The sequence below is a fragment of the Lolium perenne genome, chromosome 3 (assembly GCF_019359855.2).
Source record: "Lolium perenne isolate Kyuss_39 chromosome 3, Kyuss_2.0, whole genome shotgun sequence".
NCBI classification, from domain to species: Eukaryota; Viridiplantae; Streptophyta; class Magnoliopsida; order Poales; family Poaceae; genus Lolium; species Lolium perenne.
The window spans coordinates 247,406,660-247,418,417 of NC_067246.2; the positions used below are offsets into that span (position 1 = coordinate 247,406,660).

Genomic DNA, 11,758 nt, shown 5'->3' on the forward strand with positions numbered 1-11,758 from the left:
TTTCTGCACACAATTTTGTGTATCAATCTGGAATGATGTTTGTTAATCATGTAAAGAGAGATGCAAGCATCTTGAAGCCCTTCGGCTTTGAGTAAGTCTAGACAATCTTTTCTTGCTTGTACCTAGTATCTACTGCTTGGCAACTCCGTAAAATTTATGGCCTTGCTAATTTTATTACTCCCTCCGTCCCAGTTCGCAAGTCAAAGTTTTCAAATATCTTGGCTCAAGGTGAATTCTCATTGACTCTAAATTTTCACGTAAAAACGTTAACATCGACGCTGCAATTAATTGGGAAATTAAAAAGAACTTTATTTTCTACCCTTTAATTGGTGGGATATGAAAGGAGGAGTCTTTTGCAATAATGAATCAGTTTTACTCCCACATTAAATGCAAATGTGCCTAGGAGGTGAGGCATTTTGGGACAAATATTTTTTAAAACTTTGTCTTGCGAACTGGGACGGAGGGAGTACTCGTGTACACTGGTTTGGGAGGGTAAAATTGATGATAACCCCCCCAGTTGGTGAGCCTTTGATCATAAGCCCCCCCTTTGTGTCGCTGACATGTGGGGTCCGGGCCCACATGTCAGTCACACAAGGGGGGGTTATGATCAAAGGCGCGCCAACTTGGGGGGGTTATCATCAAATCTCCCGTTTGGGAGTTGAGGCAGTAAACAGATCAGAAATTTAATGCCACATGTGGAGGCTACACTCCGAATATTTTGGACTAGCGGCAATACACGGAGCAGCCCGCATGCGCATAGACCTAAGACTGATCATAGTGCATAGTATCATATACTAGTATATCATGCATATGATATTTGTTTATGATACTATCTATATAGTGGGTGGTATTATAGAGTAGTATCATAAACTTCTAAATTTATTGTTTTGTAGAATTCCAATGTAAATCTATGTACATGATCAATTTGGTATTTACTTTTCTCGTAACGTGCGCTATGATACAGTATCCACCTACTATGTTACTCTAATTCTATCTCTTCTCTTTAATTAGATGTCACATCATCATTTTTGTGGGCCTGGTATGCATGATGCTAGCTATGATACTAGCACTATAACCAGCCTAAGTGAGGAAACAGCCAAATCAAAACCTGCAGTTCATGATTGTCAACTGGACGACTGTTGCCGCTGCTCGACTGACTGTTCTCGTCCAGCCACAAAGTTTTTCAATCACTAAAACAAGACTTGTTTTGCCAGGGAACCGCATTGCTCACAGAGCCACAAGTCCAGACCATCAGCAATGACAGTTCTCACTACAGTTTGCTGTCTGGACAAAAAGGAAGAGTGAAAGGACATGCAACCATAGCCATATTTTAGAGAACGTGTAACACTGTAATAAGCAAATCACGTAAAAACTTTGAACCATCAACAACCACAAAAGGCAGCCTGGAGAATGTAGACATATGAGTTCATCGCAAACAGTGTAGATCATCCAAAGCTGCAATAGAAATGCAGCTAATGCAAAAGTTCTTCCAAGTTCAGAATTATAGCAAGGAAAGAATGATTTGCATCTGGTCATGGATAGCAATAAAGAACAAGAGATAATAAGAAATAGCACTAAGAAAGAACAATACATTATAATTAAACCTGTTAGTTCAATTTGAGCAAGGCTGAAAAACAAACCATTCCCAACAAAAACAACAGCCAGTTAGGGTAATCTAAGAAACCAAGACATGACTTTAACAGCCAACAAAACTAGTGGAGTGTTACTCCGTTCACCTTGGCTGTACACTGATAAAATAAAAAGCTGCATAAGTAAACAACAGGAAGACACAAGCAGCTTAGTACACTTCATATTAAGATTAACTGCATTTCATAACCAAAAGTCTAACGTTTGCATCAAGTGATAAAGCACTGCAGCTAGACAGCATAACAGCATAACAGCATGAACATAATAGCGTCACAAGGAAGCAGGAACAGACTCTTGCAACATGTATCAAAACATTTTCCTCTTCTTGTTTCCTGACTCGCCCTTCTGGTTGTTGAATCCTCTGAAGTCATTCGTCGTCTCAGCAGTGTTTTGCTTCCTCATCCCTTTACGACCACCATGCCCAAACTTGGAATCTTTTGACCTACTGTTCTTCCCTTGTTTACCTCGCTTTCCACCAGACCTATCACCAGGAGCAACACCAGGCCTCTGCTTTTTATGTTGCTTGAGTCCTTCTTCGACTTCAAAGTTAATATTTGGCCCATCCTCCTTCCCCTTGGAAAATCCCCCCTGTTGCCTCTGCTTCCTCCATTTCTTCACTGACTCAATGTTCTCCTTCTTCTCCTTGGCCCTCTCCTTAAGCTTCTCTGCCTGCACCTCCTTTGACCTCTTCTTCAACTCTCTCGCCTTCTTCCTCTCCTCAGCCTCCTCAATCTGCTTCTTCTCAAATAAGAGCTTTCCTTTGATCTTGTGCATGTGAGAGTCAGTCTTGACCATCTCTGCATAGTAATCTGCCGGCCTGAGGAAACGGACCTTCTTAGACTGCAACTTCTCAAAGGCCTGCCTCGTGCCATCCAGAGCCTGTGTGTAGAAAGCAAGCTCACGGGTAAGGTCATCATTCACATCAACCTTTTCCCCCTGGTCATGATCAATGGCAAGCTTGTGCATCCAGTCCACATTCTCCGGCCAGGCTATGTCCTCAAGTTTCTCAAGGAGCCGCTCCTTGTTGTATATGGCTTTCTTCGAAGGTTCAGCCTGCAACTCTTCTTCCTCTGAATCATCTTCTGATTCTACATATTCATCATCTGTATCATCATCTTCCAGCATGGCTTCTTCATGAACCAAGGGTTCTTCGTCACTTTCAAGTTCCACCATCTTCGCTGCAGCAAAGAAAACATGGGCGTTAACTGACAGATCCAATATAACACAAGCAGAAGCTAGGAAATTTCTTCCAAGATCTAGAGCCAAGTATTGGGAGGTCAAGTATTTTTCAATCCCTTTCTAACTCTCTAGGTGTGGTAAAATTAGGTTTTGTTTTCGTCCCCAGTTTGGCAGATGTGATTGCTCAGGTTTGTTGCGCTATGTGCAGTTAGAATTTATAACTCAACATTGAGTGCTCAATCTTGGTTGACCTACTGCCCACCGGAAGCGGTGCGGGCAAGCCTTGTAAGCGTAATCTACAGTCGAGAATCAGACGGCTGTTGGGGGCTGAATGAATAATTGGAAGACAGGTTAATTCAGATTTTTCGCCACAGGGGTCTGCTTATGAAGTTAGAGAAAAAGGGGACAATGCATTTGTTTTAGGAGACAGAGGTAATGATTCTCGAATTGTTAGTTCTTGTGTTTTAACTATAGGGAGTTTTCTTCGTTTTGAATTCAGTGAATTAATAGATGCTAAGGTCAGGAAATGAGGTTAGAGATGCATGTATTTCAAGAATCTGCATCAGGTATATTGTTTAAAATGACACTAGAATTTTCAATTAAGTACGGACAATTACTCCTGCGAAATTTGCTGTGGTGTCTATTGCGATTCATGTTCGTAGTAAAAAGATTAGATGAAATTTCAGCACAGAATTGCCCCAAACTTTTTTTTAGAAATAGATGTTCTGTTAAATTTATAACGACCAAGGAAATTATATCTAATATACGTGACTCAACAGTGCAAAAAAGATGTAACCACTGATGAAAAAATATTATAAATTGCAGGAGTCGGACTGGGAGACCTAAATTCTTCTCAGGTGAGTGAATTGGAGCAAACACACTGTGATTTACCCACAAGGGGGAAGGTGAAGTTATTGGACCGGCAGCAGAAATTTTGTTCGATTCAATTGGTGAAGCATATGATTTCCACAATTTGTATTCATAGGATGTGGTTATGGTGTTAGCTACAGGACGAGCAGATTAAACATTGACCGAGTGAAGTGCATGCAAGAAATCGTATGTCAATGCTTGGTGAGTCTACACATGAAGTGACTAATTCGTTATCACCAGAATATAGATTTTGATGGAAAAATGTAGCGGAAACCAAAAATGGTGAATTCACACTACTTGTTTCCTTTAAGCACAGGGAAAGACACAGCCATGAATTATCAGCATCATTTGGGGAACAAGCAAATCATTTGGGGACTGGAACATTGGCCATCCCATAGGCACTTTGACAGCTACACCAAGGAACTAGTGAAACAACTAAGGTAAAACAATGTGATTCCGGGGAAGGTGCACAACATTATAGGTACTTCCTATGTCCGGAAATAAGTGACTCGGATTTGTCTAGATTCGCACGTATCTACACACTAAAAACAGTCTAGATACATGCGATAATGACATATCCAAGTCACTTATTTCCAGACAGAGGGAGTAGTTTCTTTGGTAAAATGGAAAATGTAACATCACCAAGAGGGCACCCAAGACCTTGTAGAGCAATATCAGGGGTGAGCACGCTGATGACTATGTTCACAAGACAATATATGGGAGCAAACAATCCACAGGTCATCTATAACGTCCAGGTAGGATCATGAATCTTTGGACTACAGGGAAGAGCCGGATGCAGTACCAGTATTTTGGTGATGCAATCAAATTCAGCACCTGGGCCTGGCACACGTTGGACCTGCAATTGGCTAAAAGCATACGGCTCATATCCCACACAACTTATTGGATTCACGCATTACCCAAAGTGATACTAAAACAGCTACAGAGCAGCTGACAGAAACGAACAGGAAGATGGGGAAAGGATAAGCGGGCCAGGCGAGCTCGGGCGGACTTCGACTTAGCGGCTACTCAAATTCGACGGCGATTGTCTCCAATAAAGGAGAGAAAATGGGGGAACGAGTGGAGGAGGTACTCACCATGCCTACGGGGGACCATCGCTGACGAGGACGGTGGCCGGCCGCCGGAGAGGTTTCCGAGAGACGCACGAGCGAGGGGAGAAGGGGACGTTGGTGTTCTGAGAGGAGGCGCTTTGGAAAGCCAAGTTCTAGGGTTAAGCGTGATGTTGTTCGTGTTTTGGACCGGGCCGTACCTAATGATGGGTCGAAACGGGCTGAAGAGATAGGAAGCTGGGCTATACCCATGTTGCAACTACTGAAAACTGGCCTTTTTAGTTTTGGATGAAGTTGACACAGATATTTCGTTACCATTCCTCAAAAAAAAAAACTCGTTACCATTTGATGAAGAAAATATCTAGTTTTTTTTTGCGGTTAAAAGGGAATTTTATTACTCCATAGGGATTACAAGACGGTCATAGTCGAGCTCCTGTAACAAACATTCAGGTCCAGATTTCGCGAGGCAGTGACTAGCCCTATTTTGTATACGATCCACTTTTACAAAAGAAATAATTTTGTTACCATTAACTAAAGCCTTAATCTCTAAGATGAGATATGAAAGCGACGGGCGATCCTGCGACTTCTCCATGATTGAATCCACTAAGCCGGAGCAGTCTAGGTCCACTAGGATAGGACTGTCGCACCTTCGTGAGATATGCATGACACCAGGAGAGTTACATGAAGGGGTGGCCGTGGCGGTGCGAGCGGGAGCGGTTGGTGCTGAAATTTCCATCCCACCATGCTTTGGAACATTCCTATTATATTATCGCAGTTATTTTGCGATTTTGCCTAATTTTTGCCTTTGCTAGAGTTGCTCTAAGCTCCTTCCCTTACCAGCATGGTAGCATCTACTAGAAAATGTGATGCATTTAATACACGTGGAACACTTATTCGAAATTTAAGTGATCTCAACGTTAACCATGATAGTAGGTACACGGTGTTGATCCTAAAGATTGATATTTGCGGTTTGATTTCAACATACTCTATAAGGCCATCTCGAAAGCATACTTTACTCTCGAGTGGATTTTATATATACTCTTAGTTGGCTTCAAGAATCAACCATACACAAGATCTTGATTGCCTTTTATTTATTTTTCTAAATGTATACAGCTCACTCTCTCGCACACGAATTAGAAAAGAAGAGCATCAGAATAGAATGCTTAACGCTTCAACCTTTCTCCCCTTGTGCCCTTGTGGCGACTTCTCTACTTGAGCCCTCCCTCTCCCTCTCCCTCTCCCTCCCCCCCCCTCTCTCTCTCTCTCTCTCTCTCTCTCTCTCTCTCTCTCTCTCTCTCCGCGAGCTGCATGGTGGCCTACGATTGGTGCGAGGGGGATCTTGTTTCTAGTACCTCTATGTTTTCTGGTTGTTAGGTTCCTCCCTTCTTCCTCACAGATGGAGAGGGATCAGGTTGCTTTTTTATCTTTTGGTGGGGTCATTTTCGTAAAAGTTTGAGGGCATGGTTGTATTTTTTCCTTTTTCTTTTGAGGTCCAATATTATCCCACCGAGTGAAATCTCCTCCTAGAAAAACAATTGTCATGGTTTCGAAAAGTGTCTAGCATCAGTGCTCCTGATTTTTAAAAATCATATTTTTTGGATTTTTTTAAAAATTAAATACCCACATACATATAAACATTTCGAAGTACAATAGAAGTTTCAGAGAAAAATATGTTATATTTTAAGCTATACAAGAAGACAGATTTCTCACAAATATCCACCCTTATAGGTAGCCGTTAATTATTTTTACTGTAGCTTAAAATACATACAGTTTGTACCGAATCTTCACACGAGTATTCAGAACATATGTATGTATCATGAAATAAATGTGTCAATTTTTCGAAACGTAGATTTAGAAAATTTTAAATATTTTAGAAACTAGGAGCACTGCTTTTTTTTTGAAATTCAGTCGGGTGGAAACCCGACAAGCTGCTATTAATACTGGAGTACAAAAAGACCCTAAAAGATACACAAATTACATAGGGGGCTAGATTATACAAAGAGGACCCTGAAGAAAAATAAAAAAACGCGATCCAGTCCTCCGCCTTCCTCCTACAGATCGGACTCGGCCTACGGACTACAAATTCATCTCCGAGGACATACCACTTGGCGACGAAGCGCAGAAGAACACTGTTGGGCAGAGCAGAGCAGCGGCGGAACGGCAGCCCTACTGCCATTCAGTCCAACGCCAACAAGCATCGGAAAAGATGCTCCAAGACGAGCACTGCTGATCATGTGTACCGAATCCTTTCTTATACCGGGCTGGAAGAGACGTCGCGGTCAAAGCGAGGAAGTGCAATGGGGCCGATAGGAAGGAAGGAGCCGCCAAACTGGGGCGATCGGGGCCTCCGTGGGCCAGGGGTTCCCCTACCAGCAGCCTCGGGCGGATCCGGCTTTTCGCGTGGCGCCGCTCCCGACTCCCGAGCCATCTCCTCATCCAGACAGATGATCATATCCACCCACCGGATCATCCCACCGCAGCACCGGCCAACTATTATTTGGACCCCACGCTCCGCTTCCGCCACCACACCCACAGGCCACAGCTCAAGCGCGCTGGGCGCCACGCCGAAATCCACCCAACCGGACCGCGCCGCGCCAAGCGCTTCCCGACTCCAGGTCGCTTTCAATCGGGCCCCAGTTTTCTAACCCCACATGTCAGCGGCCGCGGACGCAGACTCGCAGCACAAACCGGCGCCAGCGGACGAAAACGTCGGTCGCTGCTCTGAAAGCGCCAGTGCTGTTACTGTAGCCCCTTTTCGGAGAAGCCAGCTCCGTTTCTCTTTCGTAGCCGCCGGAAGCGATTCATCGTCCGACACCGACGTGTGGGCCGTGGCATCTTACTGGCCCCACGAGTCATGCTTTAGAGGACACTACACCTGCAGCCGAGCTGGTTTGGTGTTTTTTTAATACACAATCGAAAAGGTCTCTCCCTTCCAAGGGAAGCCTCCTCCCGTGGACCGAGCCTACGGATGGATGGGTTGCTCCTTGGTCGCCGGCTAGCATCCAAACGTGAAGATTCTCTGCCTCTGGTCAGTAGTATCGGTGGCGATTAGATAAAATCTTACCCTGAAATTATCCAGGAGAAAAGTTGCTTGATGGTTCTATAAATCTCAATCCCGCCTCATAACATTAGAAATCAAAACGATGATAGCATCAGATGAAATACTAGCAAGTTGTATTGGAATCCGTGGCATAATAAAATGACTATGTACGTGACCATCTCTCCCCATGGTCGATTTTTTTTCCTGAAAAGACATATAAGAAAAGACATATATTATGTAATAATACTTTTTGTATGACGTTATTAAGTGATACAAACCTGATTTACCTTTGGGAATAACCATTGGACCAACATTCAACCATTCACATCATGTCCATCCAACCCATTTATCATAGTCAAATAGGATTCAATGAATAGTGAATTATCTAGCACTAGAGACTGGAAATGCGAAAAAGAGTTGGAAGAAACTACTAGGTAGGAGAGAACAAGGGGAGGAAGAAACTACCCATGGCTGCCAAGGCCTCCTTCATACCGGCCCATTTCAGTGCAGGGAGATTGCTGACTACGTCGGGTCGCGGCTCTGATTACACAGAGCGGCGAATGGAATAGAATCCTCTTACAGAAGCACTTCAAGCAGGCGGACATTGAGAAGATTCTGAAGATCAATTTAATGCCGCGCAATATGGCAGACATCATCGCTTGGGCCCTGGACCGACGGGGCTTATTCTCTGTAAGCAGTGCGTACAAGGTGGCTTGGGACTTGATTCATCGCACGACCATGTGCGCCGCGAGCAGGGCACCGGACGGTCGCCGTGCCGTCTGGGATACGGTATGGGGGTACCCTGCTCCCCCAAAGGTACGTGTCTTTGCCTGGAGAGTCGCCACAAATGGCCTTGCTACATGGGAGAATAAAATGAATGGTAAGATTGTCACCTCTGACATTTGTGTTCTTTGTGGCATGGAACGGGAGGATACGTTCCACGTCTTCTGCAGATGTCCTATGGCGATGGATCTATGGGGTGCAATGAAGGAGGTCTGGCCTCTACCAGCATGTGAAGATATCCAGAACACCGGCTCAGAATGGATATTACACGCCCTCTCATCAACATCCGAGCAGGCGCGAATGATGATGATGATGACATGGTGACGGATCTGGCATGTTCGCAATGAGGTTGTACACCTAAAACCAGCTCCACCGATAGAGGCGTCACGCCGATTTTTATGCAGCTATGTTGATTTCTCTCCTATGTATCAAGCAAAATCCGACTACGTATCCAGCAAAGGGGAAGACAGTGGTGAAGTATGAACACAATGCAGCCAAGTTGTGGAAGAAGAAAGCTTTGGATCAGAAGCAGGCCAACCAAATTAAATGGTCCAAACCTGCTCCAGGTTGGTCGAAGCTTAATGTAGATGGGTCTTGGATGGCTGATGCAAACTCAGGAGGTATTGGCATGATACTTCGGGATGATCAAGGGAGGAGGCAATTTGGCTCATAGGAGCAAATACTCTCATTATATAAAATAAATAAAAAATAATTTTAAAATATAAAAAAATCTGATATAAATTTGTTGGTGTACATCGTGACATTCTATGTTAGTGCACAAATTTTCGTGGAGAAACAACATTTTATATGGCGTGTACAAAAAAGACAAAAAATATCCTGTACGTAGTTGTGTTATAGCATCAAAACTTGTCTTTTTTAAGGAGACACAATTGTTTTTAGTTTTTTTTTGAAAACTTGTGTACGAATATAAAATATGTAGATGTACATGAAAAATTTTATTTTACAATTTTTTGACACTTCAAAATGTTGATTCACACAACGAGAGCAAATGCTCCTATGAGCCAAAGTGAATATCCCATGATCAAGGTGTTGTTATATTCTCCGCCTGTCAGCACCTTGACTCTTGCGGCAGTCCGATTGAAGCAGAGCTGAGGGCATGTGTCTAGGGTCTAACCTTGGCCATGCAGTGGACAGACTGCCCCATAATACTGGAGACTGACTGCCTTGAGGCAGTCCAGATGATCAACGATGAGACTTTGAATAGATCACCTGTAGCTGGGTTGGTCACTGAAGTGAAGCGTCTTTGTAGTTCAGCTAGTGAGTTGTGCACATCAATACAAAATAAATGGTGTTAGCCATAGTCTAGCTCAGTTTGGGCGTGTCCAAACTTGTTCCAACTTCTGGGTCCGTTCGACCAGAAGAGATTCGTCTAGCTTGTAATCACGATGACACTTCTATTCCTTGATTAGTACATAGTTTTCCCGCAAAAAAAGGGGAGGTAGGAGTTGTGGTACTGCTTTGGTCATGTTGCACATTCACTGGAACTAGTAACATTTAGGTAAAGACTTATGAAAAACTAGTTGATACCCCGCGCGTTGCCGCAGAATTTAGAGATGATTTTCATATATGCAACAAATAGCATGAATATTCTATGTTAATAATGCTCATTTGCATATATTGTTATGAAGTGCAAGCATATTGCCGCCTTCTATTGCTTTGTTTATTCAAGTCTTGGTGGTCAACTGTGTATCTCTTCTTGAACACATAATTGAAAATAATTCTTGATGAGAAGATTTTCTACAACTTTGCAATCCAACATGTATCTTCATCTTGTCCCTTCTTCCCGGTTCACTTTCAGTGCTGAAGAGCAATAAGTAGGAGAAAAAAATCTTAAAACTATCTCAATTATGAAACGCTGCTACATACAACGAAAGCCGGGAGATGAAAGCGGACATGAGGATTTACCAGGACTTGGTGCTCCCACCCTATAAATCCTGGAATGAGATGGAGAGTTGATTAAAAGAGCAGGTACATACTTGCGGGCTGGTGCTAACATTCCTGAAGGTACAGAGGATTGAGGAAAGAGTTATGCAATGGGACGTGAAAATATTGAGAAGCTAGATACTGGAAAACATTGTGATACTCACATGTACATTGCAGGAACGATGATATATATGGTCAGATAAAATATTTGTCAATAACGCGTATGACCAGTACCTGTACGCCATGCTGTCATTGCTGTTAGAAATTCATTCTTGAAGTTGTTATCACCAGATTTTAACCAAGTCCGGAGATGGGCCGTGATTAAATGGGCTTAGAGAATATGCACGTAGAATATTTATGAATCGGTCTTGTACAAGAGTTTGGGCTAGATTGCCCGTGTATTTGTAAATTATAGTAGGATACGTGTCGGTTAGAATTAAGAAATAGAGTTTAGCTCGAACACGGTTGGGTTTATTCCCAAGTTAGAAAGTCTACGGACTATAAATATGTATCTAGGGTTATTGAGAAAGGAGGACGATCACGTTCGCAACAAACCAATCTAGGCGCATCGCCACCCCTTGTTTCGAGGGTTTCTTCCGGTAAGCGCCATGCTGCCTAGATCGCATCGCATCTTGCGATCTAGGCAGTATCGAGTTTATTCGTTGTTCATGCGTTGCTCGTACTGAAGCCTTGTTGATGGCGAGCAACGCTGTTATCATAGATATATTAGGGTTAGCATCGATGTTATCTTGATATATCCACTTAGTTATGCTACCCCTGGATATCTAGCTGCCCTTGCATCCATCTTAGGTGTAAGGGCAGCACCTTGCTTAGTCTTTATTTAGTAGATTTGATCTGTTACGGTTGTTCATTGTTCTTCAAGGATTAGTTTGATATCCATATGGTTAGGCCTTACAAACGGGTTGAATGATCCAGTAGTGCGTAAGGTACGGTTTGCTGATCCTAGAAGGGATGTTCCGGGAATCAACTCCATGTTGGTTTTTAGGCTCTTTCTAGGGCTGGTTTTCTCGTGATCTTTCGTATCTGCCAGGCTCAACTACGTGTAGGACGTTCCGGTTATGTGGTGAAAACCCTAAATCGTCGTAGACCGTTTTAGCTTAGTATTGATCAAGCAGGACCACCATGTTATCGTAGATCCAATACGAATCATGGGTGGATCGGCTCCCTGAGCCGATTCACAGGATAACCTGAGAGCCGATCGAGACTC

The 11,758-nt window shown here is 43.3% G+C and overlaps 1 protein-coding gene across 2 annotated transcripts; it reads right to left on the reverse strand.

Annotated features, from left to right (window-relative positions):
* Window positions 1–1,807: 1,807 nt before the first annotated feature.
* On the reverse strand, window positions 1,808–4,917 carry LOC127344624 (probable rRNA-processing protein EBP2 homolog). 2 transcript variants are annotated; one of them, XM_051370938.2, is made up of 3 exons: window positions 4,791–4,902; window positions 4,499–4,552; window positions 1,808–2,825 (listed from the first exon to the last, which is right to left on the reverse strand). In XM_051370938.2, exon 3 carries the CDS (start codon window positions 2,818–2,820, stop codon window positions 1,954–1,956), a length of 867 nt encoding a protein of 288 aa, XP_051226898.1. In that variant the 5' UTR covers window positions 2,821–2,825; window positions 4,499–4,552; window positions 4,791–4,902; the 3' UTR covers window positions 1,808–1,953. The 2 variants fall into 2 exon arrangements, with proteins under 2 accessions (XP_051226898.1, XP_051226897.1); XM_051370937.1 differs by lacking the exon at window positions 4,499–4,552 and having other exon boundaries at window positions 4,791–4,917.
* Between the last annotated feature and the right edge of the window lie 6,841 nt (window positions 4,918–11,758).